The 16,364-nt window shown below is 47.8% G+C and overlaps 2 protein-coding genes across 2 annotated transcripts; both read right to left on the bottom strand.

The window, feature by feature from the left end:
* Positions 1–2,687: 2,687 nt before the first annotated feature.
* LOC135386371 (uncharacterized protein K02A2.6-like) lies at positions 2,688–3,623 on the bottom strand. The gene has a single exon (XM_064616243.1). It carries the CDS (start codon positions 3,621–3,623, stop codon positions 2,688–2,690), a length of 936 nt encoding a protein of 311 aa, XP_064472313.1.
* An 11,053-nt stretch (positions 3,624–14,676) lies between these two features.
* Positions 14,677–15,552, bottom strand: LOC135386383 (uncharacterized). Its single transcript, XM_064616282.1, has one exon. The coding sequence runs from the start codon at positions 15,550–15,552 to the stop codon at positions 14,677–14,679; it is 876 nt and encodes a 291-aa protein (XP_064472352.1).
* Positions 15,553–16,364: the final 812 nt, after the last annotated feature.

The following is a 16,364-nucleotide window of genomic DNA, read 5'->3' on the forward strand; positions in this document are numbered from 1 at the left end:
TAGGAGGCATAGAACGTGTTAAAATATTTTAAGGCGCGCAGACTTGCAACAGTACGCAGAAAAAAAATATTTTCGGAAATATTGCCCTTTACCACCTATTGAGCCGTCAAATGCATACTGCGGTGTTCCTAATAAAAATATAAGACAAATCGCATTTGATAGTACGCCTCTTGAATACTTCTTTTAGAAAGTTTCATCGAAACACTTTTTTTGTTTTAGCAGCGAAAATATATACAGGGTGTCCACGCTAAGTGTGAACAGATTTTTTAAAAATATATCAATCACTTTTTCCGAGATGAAATCAATTGCAATATAGCTTATGCTGAAGGGCACTCCCTAGAGGGGCATTAACAGACTCCTAAGGCAATGTCTTAATTAACTTTCAATAATTAACTTTTTAATTACAAAAGCTACGAAGTTGCTCCAATGAGAACATCTGATCTCTTCGGTCACCAGATACCAAAGCTGTTTTCAGAACAAAAATCCGTTGGATAGATCGTCCGCGAAAAATTCGTGAAGGAACGCCATTTTTTCTTTATTTTGTTCATTGCGCATCTCTAGAGACGCGTCTTTCCTTCGCCCCCAATACGAGAGGATGAAAGAGCACACTATCGCCTCTTGCGTCCTGGAAAAAGATTAAAAGAAAACAGAAAATGCAGCTCAAGATAAGGGCAGTCGCGATAGAGTCACCCGATAGATTTGTGTTTTTGTTTTGTTTCCGCAAGTTAAAGCTAATCTTCGACGCATGAGGCGGCACTGTGCTCTTTCACTCTCTCACACTAGGGGTAAAGGAAAGCCGCTTCTTCGAAGATGCGCAATAAACCAAATAAAGAAAAAAATGGCGTTCCTTCACGATTTTTTTGCGGACGATTTACCAAACGGATTTTTGTTCTGAAAACAGGTTTGGTATCTGGTGACCGAAGAGATCAGATGTTCTCATTGGAGCAACTTCGTAGCTTTTATAATTAAAAAGTTAATTATTGAAAGTTAATTAAGACATTGCCTTAGGAGTCTGTTAATGCCCCCCTAGGGGGTGCCCTTCAGCATAAGCTATATTGCAATTGATTTCATCTGGGAAAAAGTGATTGATATATTTAAAAAAAATCTGTTCACACTTAGCGTGGACACCCTGTATATATATATATATATTTTAGCTTGACCAGCCTGGCACTCATCTGGCGTTGCACCGCAAGACTGCTTCACCCCAAAACGCATACGGGAGCGATCCAACTCAATTTGGACACTTCCGAAAAAAAAAAAGGGAAAGAAAAACTATAGAAATTAACTTCTCGACCTTGAGGTTGTCACGAGAACCTGCGGTGATGCAGTGATGCGGTGATGCACTGCGGTCATGCAGTTCAGTAGGAGCGCTGGGCTTGGGATGTACTCACTTCGGTGACAACCTTACACTGGCGGCATATTGAATAACTCTATTTAAGCGATGACGGACACAACGCTTATGAACACCGACTCTACGGCGCCAGGCAATAAAGGGTGTGCAACAAACAGAATGGTGGTAGCTAAGTGTTAGCAGCAGCAGCATCGTCATCACCGCCGCTGTCCAATCATCGTCTTCATCGTTGCATCGCCCATCCACAAAAGCGATGGGCTCACACAAGGCCGTGCTGAAGACTTCGGTGACAGGTGGGAGGTGGTGGGCTCTCATCCTAAACCGGCTGTACTGCCAGAGGGTTTCCCTGGGCTTTCCGAAGACTTTCCAGTCGAATGTAGGTGGCTCCCTCTGAAGTCGGCCCAGGACGCATACTAACCCCCTGTCCCCCACTCCTTCTTGCTGTCTTTTCTCCATCTGTACGCTGCCGAAAAAACTGCTCAACTCGTTCACGGTACTCTGTCCAATCTGCGCCTTCGTCAAACTGTTCAAGTTTCCCGAACAGTGGCATCCCGTGGCGATATGTAATCTGCCAACAAGCAACAGAAGAATCATGTCACAGTATCGAGTTCTTGGTCCTCAAGCTCGTCGCCAATGTGACAGCCTAACCAGTCGCTGCCAACAGGTCTCCGTCCCGGTTGTGTCAAAGGTACGACCAAACAAAGGCCCCACAATCGCCTTGCTCCATGCCGTTTATTCCAGAAAAACTAAAAATGTTCCATTTCACGCGCCGTCCCCATCGTCGTCGTTCTCCCAAACCCCAAACACATCATCGTCTTTTCCGAGGATATAAAATAAACAACACTACACCCCTCCCCTAGTTCATTAGGCAGCGTCTCTCATTCAGTAGAGTACGGTGCCTTCAAAGTTCTGTGGAGGCTGCCCTCGGTAAAGGAGTATTGGATAGCGCCTTGGTCCTTCCAGCGGTGCCCTAGCCTCAACGGCGGTTGGGTCCTTGGAACCTTGTCCAGTTGATGCTGATTCGAGGTTTCCATTCATAGCCCCGGATTGAGATATTTCCAGTATTTGATACTTCGAAGTATCTTCGATAATAGTACTACTCCGGTCATCTACAGCATTTTGGTCACTATAGGAAATGCTCTTGAAGAAAGATGCATTCCTGACTATCTTTTGGTGGTCTCGTACAGCCGTTCGGTCCCTTGAACTCGGATGACCTTGTATGACTGAGGCTCGTATGGTGTCTCATGGGATAAGGGTGCTGTCCTCTTTAACAATACACTCTCTCCCTTACGTAGACCGTGGTGTGCGGCATGACGTCTGTGGTCAGAGTAAGCCTTCATTTGTCCTTTCTTCCGACTGTCCCTCTCCTGTATATCTCCGAATTTAAGCTTCTACTGCATTTGGGGAAGCTTGGTTCCGATCTTTCTTCCGAAGAGGAGTTCCGCCGGAGTGACACCTGTGGTAGAGTGCGGGGTGGCTCTGTAGTCAACAGATACTCATCTATCTCGTCCTTCCAGTTATGTCCCCATACACAGGCTGCCTTTATGCTGTTCTTCAGATTCTTTATGAATCGATCTACCTCCCCATTCGCTTGCGGCCACAGAAGTGTTACTCTATGGTGACGAATACCATCGTGCTTCATAAAGTCGGCGAATTCTTTTCCGACAAACGGGGGATCATTGTCTGTCTTTACAACTTCAGAGATGCCATGTACAGTGAACATGTTGTTCAACTTGGTGATCACCGTTCTTCCGTTCAGAGATGATAACGTCGCAACCACGGGGAACTGTGAGTATTCATCTACGACGAGAAGCAGGTACTTGTTACCAGGTAGTGGGCCAGCAAGGTCTGCCACGAGTGATAGCCAGGGTCCGTCGGGAAGCTGTGTCATTACTGACGGCAGGTTCTTATCCTCTGCTGTCCGTTGACATGCCTCACAGCTTCTGACCACAGCTTCCACCATCTTGTCGATCCCAGGAAACCACACCTTCTCTCTAATTAGCTGCTTGGTCTTCACCATGGCCTGCTGTCCCCGATGGGTTAACTGCACAACCTTCATCTGCGCCTTTTCGGGACTTACCAAGGGTGATCCTCGCAAGACCAAGTTGCTCTCTGTTACTGTTAGTTCTTCTTTTATCTGGTTGAAAGGCATTAATTTTCCGTGCTTCCATAGATGTCTGCAAAACTTCTTGCCACAAGTTCGAAGGGCTGCAATCAGTAAGTCCATTTGTTCATCACCTTTGTACGCCTTTTGAACGTCTTGCAGCGTCATAGCCTTCGGCGTAGAACACCTCACCAAGCAAGACACATACTCTTCGGCGGCAACGGCTTCTTTCGTGGGAGTTCCCTCTTTCGTTGAGGGTGGATGTCTAGACAAATAATCCGCCCGGTTCGTTTTACCTGGGATATGTTCCACGTCAAAGACATAACGTTGCAGCCTGAGGCTAAGGCGTTCTAGCCTTGCTGATAGCTTGGTGCTTGGATTCTCGAGTATTGACACCAGAGGTAGATGGTCGGTTTTGACGGCGAATCTTCCCCCCGCCGAAACCGTTCAACCATCGACACTATGGCCAGCATTTCTTTGTCGATTTGCGGATACCTCTTTTCGGTTGGCGTCAGCGGTCTGCTGTGGTACGCCAAGATGCTGTGATCCCTTTTGTCCCTGGTTTCCTGGAATAGAATGCCAGCAATTCCCTGTGGTCCAGCGTCTGTGATGACGTACGTATTCTTATTGTCATCGAAGTACGCCAGTGTCGGAGCGTGAGACATCTCTTTTCGGAGCCTTTCGAGGGCATCTTCTTGCTCTTGATTCCATGAGAACTCAACATCCGTGTGTGTGAGTCTCCTCAGGGGCTCAACAATTTCTGCTAACCGGGGAATAAACAGACTGCAATAGTTCACCACCCCAAGCAAGCTCTTTACTTCGGCTGCATTTCTTGGAGAAGTCATCTCTGCCACTGCTCTCACTTTTCCTGGGTCAATGGTGACTCCCTGGGCACAAAAGACATGGCCGAATCATTTCACACTCCGATAGCCCAACAGACATTTTTTCAAGCTTAGTGTGAGTTCTGCTTCTTCAGGACGAAACGCAGTCTTCGATCATGCTCTTGTATAGATCGGCCGGATACCAGAATATCATCACTGATGTTGATGATTCCGTCTTCATCGGGTAGAACTTGGCTGATGGCGTCCTGGAATATCTCAGCTGCCGCATTGACTTAGACCGCTTAGACCGCAGTGGGTAGAGAAAGTAGTCATTCTTCGTGACGACTCCTTAGCTGGTCATATCCTTCATTCAGGTCCAACTTGAAGAAATATGCTGCGGCATTCAGTGTATTGATAATGTCATCAACCGTGGGCATCACGTGCCTCTCTCGAGCGATAGCCCTGTAAGCTTCTCGCATATCAATACACATTCTTAGCGCTCCTTCTGTGTGTGGTTTGGGTGGTGTGGGGTGGGGGTTTGGGTCACAACGACCGGTGAGACCCAAGGGGTAGGCTCTGTGACGCGTTCAATGATGTCCATCTCTTATTTATTTATTTATTTATTTATTTATTTATTTATTTATTTATTTATTTATTTATTTATTTACCCTCAGGGTTCTTCATTGCAGAGGGGAGTGGGTAATATATTGAAAATAGGCATACACGTATGTTATACAAAAAACAAGAACAAGAAATGCAGTTGATTCAAATGCAGGTTTCATGGACAAATAAGCACATGTATCAAAACAGGTATCAAATACAATATTCGCTAAGTGCATTGTTGAAATGAGTGATAGAGCTGATGTTGCAAACAGAAGAAGGAAGGTGGTTCCACCTACGTGCTGTGCGCGGGATAAACGAATCTGCCAGTGTGTTAGTTGCAGCTATGGGAACAAACACTTTGTGAGAATGATCTACTCCCAAGGATATATAATGTGCAGAGGAAAGAAGTTCGTTTTTTAGCGACATGTTGTGATAATAAATTTTATGAAACAGAGAAATGCTAGAAAAGTCGCGTCGGGACTGTAATGATTGTAATGATAAATGATTCTTCATTAGTGTTACGCTGGATGTTCGATGGTAGTTGCAGAGAATGAATCGCGCGGCTCGGTTCTCCAATGCGTTAATCAGGGTACGATTACTAGGGCTCCATACAGCTGAAGCATACTCAAGATGGGGTCTAATCAGCGACTTGTACAAGTTTAGTTTAAGGCTTCTAGGGACACGAGAGAAGTTACGTTTAAGGTATCCGAGCGTACGATTGGCCTTATTTATAATGTAGCAAACATGTGGTTTCCATGAGAGGTTTGAAGAAAGGATTACACCTAAATACTTATAAGAAGATACCTGCTCAAGTGGCACGTTATCAATGCAGTATGGCTCTGCTGGCGACAGTTTACGTGTTATTCTCATGTGTTTACATTTTGCGATGTTTAATTCCATTGAGCATTTCTGACACCATAGTGAGATCGCTGTTAAGTCGGACTGAAGCTGTTCAACGTCATCGGTTGTTTTGATTTCGCGATACACAACGCAGTCGTCGGCGTACAATCTGAGAGACGATTTGACAAAGCCAGGTAGATCATTAATATAGATTAGTAATAACAGAGGACCAAGTACGGAACCCTGCGGTACACCAGAGGTAACCGGAAGGTGAGATGAATCATGATTATTGACAGATACAAATTGAACGCGGCAGGAAAGAAACTGTTCAATCCATACTAAGATTTTCTTATCAATGCTAAGTTTGCTTAGTTTGTACAGGAGCAGAGAATGAGAAACTTTATCGAATGCTTAACGAAATCTAAAAAGACGCAGTCTACCTGGGAGCTGTGGTCAAGGATAAGGGCAAGTTCATGAGTCAGTGAAACTAGTTGCGTAGCACAAGAAAAAAAAATTACGAAATCCATGCTGATGAGGACAAAAAAAAATGAGTGAAACTCCAAGTGATTGACTAAGTGTGAAAATATTACATGTTCGAAAATTTTACATGGCACACTGGTCAACGACATAGGCCTGTAACTCAAGGGTGAACTTCTATCTCCGGATTTGTACAGCGGAATCACCTTCCCAACCTTCCAATCGGATGGAACACAACCTTCTTCAAGTGACTGTTGAAAAAGTGTCGAAAGTGCAGCGGCGGATGAAAGCGAAGTTGCTTTAAGAAATTTGCTATTTATTCCATCAACGCCTGCCGAAGATGACAGTTTTATCGAGTCAATCACCTTCATAATTCCAACGATGTCAAACACTAGGGGATCCATTGGAAGAAGGTTAACTGATATGCTATATGACATATCTACAGATGCAGTGTGAGAAAACGACTTAGAAAATTGATCATTTAACACGGAAGCGCACTGATCAGGCGGAATATCATCACCACTTGGTTGTTGCAGCTTAACCATCATGTTCGCCCCCATCTCTGAAGACACTCCAAAACTTCCTGGGATTCTCTTTTAGCATGGTCGGCAGAGTTTGCTCGAAGAAAGTATTCTTTGCGTTTAAAACTTCCTCTTTATATTTTTGCTCAGTGTAGTAGAATACGGCCCAACGTTCTGCGTTGCCAGACTGCTTAGCGGCACGAAATAACCTTTTTTTCTTATTTCGCAACCTCTTGAGATGAGTGTTGAACCACGGGGAGTCAGACCGCGAGAAAATTCTGCGTTGCGGAATGTATTTTTCCATGAGAAACTCCACAAAGTTTCTGAACGCGTTCCAGTTTTCATTTACTGACCGCGTGTGACATATTTGAAGAAAGTCTGACGACCATGCTTCAAGCAAGCTGTTGACAATTGTGAAATCAGCATTCTTGTAATCCCGAATTAATTTACTCTGCCTTACTGGACGCTGAGTAGACATGTTAAGCTTAAAGTGGATGATTTTGTGATCAGTGAGACCAGGTAAGCACGTCATAGATGACAGGTAAGTTGGCGTTGTAGTAAAGACGAGGTCTAATGTTGATGAAGTGACCTCTGTTACCCTAGTTGGCTCTCTTACAAGTTGAGTAAAATTAAAGTCTAAGCACAGGCCTAAGAATTCATTACAGTCAGAAGAATATGGTACAACACCTGGTGATTCACGCTCCCAAGTTATATTAGGAAAATTAAAGTCACCGAGCAGGAATAAAGGTAATGCTGGATAACGAATAACTACCGTATTAAGGACATCATGAAGTTTGCACATGAATGAACGATCCATCGATGGAGGACGATAACCCAAGCAGCACAATGTACTGAAAATCGGGTGCAATAGGGGTGGACGGTATGTGTCTTATCAATGTTCTTTAGTTTCAAGAGTCTGTTCAAGGTCTTCCACCTACCCGTCCACCCCTATTGCACTCGACTTTCAGTACATTGTGCTGCTTGGGAACAGACGCCCAAAACAAAACGGACGTGTTGACAACATATTAAAACCCAAAGTATTTCAAGATCACAATCAATGTTCACGATAACTGCATTGAGGTGTACGGCTACTGCCACGAGGACACCACCACCAGTGCGTGAGCCTCTATCAGCGCAGAAAACATTGTAATCACGTTCACACCTAAATAACTCACGGTTTGAGATTAATGGAGATAACCACGTTTCAGTCAGCACAACTATAGATGCATCACATGAGTCAATAACTGAGCAAAGATCGTCACGCTTGTTTACAACACTCCGTATATTGGTGTACAAAACAGATATTTCATTTGTAGAACTATGACCATCACCCTCTGCGAGTAGTCAATTAGGCGTGCGTTCGACGACGCTTCCATACGAACCGTGTGCCTCATTACTCGAACTCGCAGAATCCAGCGTTTCTCCTGAATTCATTCTGTTCTGGTACCGTGAAGGACTAGTATTTTCGTAGACAGAGTCAGCTTCACTATCATACATAAAACATTTGTTGTCGATGTATAACTTATTGTAGCGAAGCTTTTAAGCTTCGCTACAATAAGTTATACAGGACTGTTCATGCTCTTCCCATACTCTAATAGCTTTTTCCTAGCAAGACGAGTGGGTAGAGAAAAGTCTTCTGCAATACTGAATTCACTCTCTTTTAGCTTGTGCCGCAACTGTAGCACACTATCTTTTACTTTAAAGTTCGCGAAGCGGACAATAATGGGCCTGCGTTTATCATTACGGAAAATACCGATCCTGTGCGCTCTTTCGATACTATCAGCAGGAAGGCGCATCTGCAGTTCTCGGCTTATCAGCTCTGTTACAGTTTTCTCTGCCGCAGCCCAAGTTTCACTGGGATTATCAACCAATCCGTGGAATATGAGGTTATTCCGCCGTTGCCTATCCTCGCCATCAACCAAGCGGCTATTAAGCGCAGCGTGTTCCCGTTTTAGAGAGAGAGTGGCCTGCTTCAGCGACTGAAACTCGTGTTCAAGGCGGTCTATGGTTTTGGTCTTACTCTCTACGGTGTCGAGACGACTGTCAATGTGATTAGGTTTTGTTTCCAATTTTTGTTGCGAAGCTTGTATTGCGTTCACAGATTCAATGAGAGACGCTTGACCGTTATCTAGCTTTTCCATCTTAGCATTCATAGCAGATAACAGTTGCAGTACTTCTTCAACTTTATATGTGGTCTTGGGCGGACCCGGGTTCTCTTCTACATCACCAGCTAATAACAACAGGTGACGGATGACAGAAATGCACTGGCAAGCAACATCACAAAGAACTGTGTGGCGTGGGAACACTAGTAAGCATGGATCGTCGCTACGTCGAGTGTGCAAAGGTATTGAATTTTGAGAACCAACCTGAAGTAGCAAACGAAGATTAGCGAACTGTATCCGGACCATGTTCACCCGCCCACTGAAGAAGTCGAAGTCGGGGTTGGTGCTTTTATACACTTGACGCAAAGGCGCTGCTGACGTAACAGAAGTCACACTTGATATCCTGTAGATGGCTCCCGTGCTCGACGCATGCTGTACCGGATCCTCGTCGTACAAAAGTAGGTTGACTGGTATGTCGCAAACTGGTTCGCGGTCGGCGTCGCTCTGAAGCCACGATGAATCCGCATGATCAAAGTCGGGCAGGACAATGAGAATCTGAAGTAGCAAACGAAGATTAGCGAACTGTATCCGGACCATGTTCCCACGCCCACTGAAGAAGTCAAAGTCGGGGTTGCTGCTTTTATACACTTGACGCAAAGGCGCTGCTGACGTAGAAGAAGTCACACTTGATATCCTGTAGATGGCTCCCGTGCTCGACGCATGCTGTACCGGATCCTCGTCGTACAAAAGTAGGTTGACTGGTATGTCGCAAACTGGTTCGCGGTCGACGTTGTTCTGAAGCCACGATGAACCCGCATGATCAAAGTCGGGCAGGACAATGAGAATCTGAAGTAGCAAACGAAGATTAGCGAACTGTATCCGGACCATGTTCCCACGCCCACTCTTCTAAGCGAGTCAGCTGGGCCTCCAATGCTCTCCTCATTCTGAAAGGAATTCAGCGATGACGTTGTGCGACTGGCTTGACGTTGCTTGATATTGCCAACTTAACTTGAAAATTCTTTAGTTTTCCAAGTCCTTCTAACAACTTCGAAAACTCTCTTGTTGCATCTACCGATGTTTCCTGGCCCACCGACTGTGCGATGCTGATGAGGTTGAGCTCCGAGGCTGTTTGGTAACTCAGCAATGATGCTTGTGGCCCTTTTACTACGAATATTGGTGCTCGTACAGATTTTCCTTGAGTCTTGAATGTCGCTGTGAATGTTCCCACGACAGGAATTTCTTGCTTCAGTCCATACGTAACCAATCGTGTTCTTGTTTCTTCCAGCGTTTCTTGGAGGTGCTCGCTCCAGGTCTGCTCTCCAACGACGTTTGCACCTGACCCAGTGTCCAGCAAAAAGTCCACGGGCGTTTTGCTCACGATTACTGTGATTCCTGGGAATTTGTTTGTGACACTCTGTACGTGGAACACAGACTCCTCCGGACTTGGTTGTAGGAGTGAGGACTGATGTTTGGACGACGTAGTGAGAGGTCGCTCCAGGATACCCGTTTGGGGGGTTTGGTAGGTAGGTCTAGTGGACAGGTGGGGGTGGAGCCTGAAGCGGTAAGGAATGGAGGCTGAGTGTCGGATTAGGTTTAGGCGGGTTTGAGCCGACCAATGGACACCGTTTCCCGAAGACCACCGTAGTCGATGATAAAGTATTTGGGATGGCGTTCGATCACGTGGTGTGGACCAGAGTAGGGGGGGGGATGTAGAGATCGTCGGAGGGCGTCAGTCCGGAAGAAAACTTGAGATGCTGATCGGAGGTGGGGTGAAACGAAGGTCCGATGGGTACTAGGAACTCGAGGGGCAGTTGGTCGAACTCGGGAGAAGTGGTCGCGAAGGCGTCCGACAAAGTCCGTTGCTGTCAACTGTAGGTTGTCAAGCGGCTGGGGGTCGAAGAACTGGCCTGGAAGGCGAAGGGAGGCCCCATAGACGAGGTCCGCTGGTGTACATTTCAGATGTTCTTTCCAAGCACTGCGAATGCCCAGCAGTATCAGGGGAAGATATTCGCTCCATTTTGAGCTGTCGTCGTAGGACATTGTGGCGGCTTTGAGGTGACGATGAAAGCGTTCAACAATGCCGTTAGCGCACGGGTGATAGGCTGTGGTGTGACATCGGGTAGTACCAAGAAGCCGAGTGGGGGCAGAAAAGAAAGAGTCGTGATTCAAACTGACTTCCCCTGTCGGTGATTAACTGAGATGGGACTCCGAAACGGGAGATCGAAGTTGAGAGGAATGCTTGCGCAACGGTCTCGGCTGTAGAATTGTGCATCGGGGCCGCCTCCGGCCATCGGGTGAAACGGTCGATGCACGTCAGGGGGTATCTGTAGTTATGAGACGGAGGCAGGGGACCGATGACGTCTATGTGGACATAGGCGAACCTTGCGTCAGGCAAGGAGAAGGTCGAGAGGGGAGACGCGGTGTGCCTGTGAACCTTTGCCCGTTGACATGCAAGGCAGGATCGCGTCCAGGTGCGAATGTTGGTGTTCATCGATGGCCAAATGTAATGGGTGGCTACCAAACGTTGCGTGGCTTTGACTCCAGGATGAGAAAGGCCATGAAGCGATGAGAAAATGGACCGCCTGAACGGTTTTGGTACAAATGGTCGGGGCGAACCGGTGACCGTGTCACAAAAGATAGGCTGCTGGATACCGGAAAAGGGGATAGGCTGTAGGCGGAGGGACGAATTGCCGGATCGGATGTGCCTAAGTTCTGAGTCCAGCTCTTGCTGCCTGACAAGATCGCCGAGATTGATGGGGGCGTCATGGGGGGAAGAGATCCTACTGAGAGCGTCGGCGGGGACGTTGTCGGTTCCTTTAACGTGCTGGAATTCAGCGTTGAACTCAGCTAGGAAGGCGAGGTGTCTGATTTCGCGTGGGGAATAGCGAGAGCTTCCAGATTGATACGCGTAGACTAGCAGCTTATGGTCTGTGAAGATGACGAATGACTTATCTTCGAGGTAGTAGCGGAAATGTTTAACGGCTGTGAAAGCGGCGAGAAGTTCGCGACCAAAGGTGCTGTATTTCTCTTCCGCAGCCGATAGTTTCTTCGAGAAAAAGTTCAACGGCTTCCAGTGGCCGCCAATACGCTGCTGTAGCACCGCCCCCGTGGCTTGGTTGGATGCGTCCACCATGAGGGATGTAGGAGCTCCACTTACTGGGTGACTTAAGGAGGCTGCTGAAGCGAGGGCTTCCTTTGCTTGGCGGAAGGACTCTAGGGCTTGTGGAGGCCACGTGAGTCCAGCGGAGTTGGGCGTATGTGCCTCTAGGAGTTATTCTATCGGTCGCAGAATAGCAGCACAGTGCGGGACGAAACGACGATAGAAGTTAGCCATGCCAAGGAACCGGCGGAGCTGGTTGTGGGCAAGGGAAAATTCTGGACTTGCTTGACCTTGCTTTCCAGGGGAGAAGTTCCGTGCGCGTTGACCTTATGGCCCAGAAACTCCAGCTCAGGCACGCCGAACTCGCACTTATCGACGTTGATGAGCAATCCATGGTCAGATAGACGTCGGAATAAGATGCGGAGGTGCTCCGTATGTTGGTCGGGAGAAGCACTAGCAACCAGCAAATCGTCGAGGTAGGCAAACACAAAAGGAAGGCCACGCGTGATCTTGTCGATAAACCGTTGAAAGGACTGTGCCGCATTTCGTAGGCCGAAGGGCATCCGGAGGAATTCAAAAAGCCCGAAGGGTGTTACAATCGCAGTTTTCGCGATGTCTTCCTCGGCCATGGGTATTTGATGGTATGCCTTGGTTAAATCGATTTTTGAAAACGTTGTTCCTCCTGAAACGCCGGCGGTGAAGTCGGAGATGTTGGGAAGAGGGTAACGGTCGGGAAGTGTTGCAAAGTTTAAGGCGCGATAGTCTCCGCATGGCCTCCAGTCGCCAGTTTTTTGGGCGACCATGTGAAGAGGTGACGACCAAGTGCTGGAAGACGGTCTGACGATACCAAGCGCGAGCATATGGTTTGAATTCCTGTCGCGCAATGGCCAGCTTCTCGGGGCTCAGACGATGTGCTTTGGCGAAGACCGGCTGACCCCGCGTGACGATGCGGCGCACGACAGGGTGCTTGACGGGTTTCGTCCAGTCGCAGGGGGCAGTCAAGGATGGAAACTCGCGCAGGAGCTCCGCAGAGGCGGTGTCCTGGGGGCGGGGTTTAGTAAGACCTGCCGGTGGTATGCACGTTGAAACGCCGTTCACAGAGAGGCCTGTAAGGTTGTCAAGCAACACACGCCTAGCAACATCGACCATAAGGTTATTGTGTGCTAGGAAATCGCTTCCTAAGATACAGTGCGTAGTGTCTGCCACCAGAAAGACCCAATGGAAGACACGACGTAGCCCAAAATCCAGAGGCAAGGATCGGCGGTAGTACACTGCAATGCGGGAACCATTTACTGCGGTCAAATACATGATAGGAGTACGTCGTCGATCGTGGCTAGATGCGGGGAGAACACTAACGTCAGCGCCAGTACACTCTAAATCCGACACCCGATATGTACCGCATGAAAGAGGACCCGCACCTGGGCCAGGCGGTACACATGAGGTGCAGTCCTCAACCAACAGGTACAGTCCGCGACCACTGCGAAATTCAAACGGTACAAGGGCTCCGAGACCCATCCGTACCGGCTAGGTACCTTTTAAGCGCGATCTATAGCAGCTGTACCTCATGTGTACCGCGTGTTTCCGGCGCATGAGTACGAACGCCTTCTCACGATATCCATGCGCTGCAAAAATATTTCGTGTGATTCCGAATACCAGTCTATAAATTCCCTTATGCAGCAGTGCCGTAATGGATGAGCACTATCATTCTGTCAAAGAAGTGCAATAACTAGAACCCATGACCGTGAGGGATCGCATGTTTGGGAAGAATTCGTTTCTTGCAACAGCTGCAAATCAGTTTGTTTTGAAACGTCGGGGAGCGAGGACGAGTTTGCTCGGTCTTCGAAGAAATTCGTTCGACGCGTTCAAGATTGAAGTCATTTAAGGTGCGTATTATATCTCTGAAGTAATTATTCGTCTTCACGACGCATTTTCGTTCATCTTCGCTCTAATGCCCAGTGGTCCTGATCACCGGCAGGCTGGACACAACGACTGAGGGACGGAGGCAACGAACTTTGTGCTTCATGCACGAACGTTGATGCGTGAATTAGGGGAGCCGAGAGTGCATTTTACACCTGGATTACACAAGCAAGTAGGCATGTTTTTCAGGCAAGCTATTTCGGTTGTTGGATTTTTTTTACATTGCATTTTCTCCTAGGTTACGTCAAGCGATGTCGTAAATGGGTGAGTCAATCGTCTACTGTGGTTGGTGTTACGTTCTGCGGAAGAAACGGAAGTTGGGGAAGAACAGCTATCCAAAGGTGTGGAAGAGATAAAGAAGCGTGACCACAGAGCAGCTGCAGTGGTGAAGGAGAGACGCAGTGGTCATCGTTCATCCATATACGTTGTGCCCCGTGTGGTCGGCGTTTGTGCATCATGACAATGCACGCTCGCGATGGACAAGCATCAATCCTCAAATGGATAGAATTTTCGAATAAAGGTATTTGTTTGTTATATTTATCGTGCAGCGTAGCTTCCTGGGGCTGTTAATATATCGTGGAGGAGGGGAACCACCCCGACGGGTAGGCCTAAATTGCTGCGCGCTATCCGTTACATGTACCGCATGTGAGGGCGCATGTACCTCTTAATTTTAAGAGGTACATTTTTTAAAAAAATGTACCTCTTGGCCAAGCGGTACTTAACCGTTACATATGCGTTACCTGATTTAGAGTGTATCGACAAGGAAATTCTGGCTTCCGGACCGATTTTTGAGATAGAAGAGGCGACCGTGCCGCGTTGACTGGGGTTTCCTGGTCGCCGTTAGGAGTCCCCGGTGAAGTTTCCCTGCCAGTGGCATGGTGATTCGCAACGTCGTGCCCTGCGGCCGAAACGACGGTGGTACCAGCAGACTGGACGACGGTTGGATGACGATGGGGGTGTTGGAGAGCGTACTATTCTGCGGGACTGTCCAGCACGGCCAGGAGAGTGGCTGTCGCGGCCCGTGGGCCTGTTGAAGGCGTCGGCGAGCCGCTTTATTTCATCACGTAAAGCGATGAGTTCCGAGTTTTCCGAGGACGCCGATGAAGAGGTGCAGGTACCGCAGGCTTCGGATGAGGATTGCGGATGGGTGCTGTTCACCGCAGAGAGATTGTGCGCAGAAGCTTGCCCGGATGCAATTTCCGTTACCTTGTCGGCGCGTGCTGCGAGGGACGGAAGGTCGCTGTCGTCCGAAGCGGATAAGACCAGCTGTACGAACGGAGGCAGTCGAGAAAGAAAAAGCTCGCGAAGGAGCTTGGGGTCGAAGGTGGAGCTTCCGATCAAATGCTGCATTTGCCGTAAAACTTGGGAGGGCTTGCGGTCGCCAAGAGGCTCGTTCAGCACTAATTCTTGTAAGCGCTGACGGTCAGAGGGAGAGGTTCGCTCGACGAGGGCAATCTTCAAGGCGTCGTACGAAGCGTCAGCGGGAGGACAGTTGATGATGTCTGCCACTTCGATGAGATTGTCTTCGGGGAGGGCGGACAAGGCATGGTGAAATTTCGTTACTTGGGATGTGATGTGCGCCAAGGTGAACTGTGACTCTGCTTGCCGAAACCATATGTCCGGGCGTGAACTGGTAAAAGGCGGCAGTCGTACGGCGAAGGAGGATACCAGGGGCTGCGTACCGTTGCCATCCATGACCCGCAACAGCAGTGTCATAGTCTGACCCGGTATTGGAGAGCGTATTAAAAATGTCGTATACTTCTTCACCGGCATAATGAAGTAACATGGCACATTTGCGAGATGCGTCTGTAACGTTTGCTGCCAGAAGAAAATTGTCGAAGCGTGCTTGCCATTTTATCCAACGCTGTGCAAACGATGTTGCGTCGCTGTGTGGGTCAAAGGGCGGGAATGGAGGTAGAAGCGTCTCCATGTGCTCGGTGCTGCTCTTGTGGCTAGTCCTACGTGGTTGCCGTTTGCTGTGGCTTATCTTGCGCAGGAAAACCTTGAGATCTTCGGGTTAGAACGCTCGTCGCCAGTTTTTGTCAGATAACACAAAACTTCCCAGGAACGTCCCAATATAGTTCGAATGTCCCCTGTCCCGAAATGTCAGTCCCTGTAATAGCCTTCGGACGAAGTGTATGGGATACGTTTCACAGTCGCGAAAAGGATCCAGGGTCGGAGCAGCACAGGACGTTAGCATCGAAATCGACACCATGAAGATATTCACAAGGCGCGACCTGGTGAGAGAACGAAACGGCGACGTTTGAAGCAACGCCTATTAATTCCAGAAGTCGACTCGAAACGCAGTGTAACTTTTAATTAAGCATTGTATTTCATCGTAACTGACATAACACTAAAATATATGCAACTAATAATGTCGAACTGACATTTTTTACGCGTACGAGAATACCGCTGAATGACACAAGTCTTCATTAGGCGGGAAACTACGGGAAAACAGCCGGTTCCTTTGTTCTCCGTTCGTTCGTTATGTAAGTCGTACACTATGGATATTGCAGAAGAAGGTAAGA

The sequence above is a fragment of the Ornithodoros turicata genome, chromosome 1, assembly GCF_037126465.1.
Source record: "Ornithodoros turicata isolate Travis chromosome 1, ASM3712646v1, whole genome shotgun sequence".
NCBI lineage: Eukaryota > Metazoa > Arthropoda > Arachnida > Ixodida > Argasidae > Ornithodoros > Ornithodoros turicata.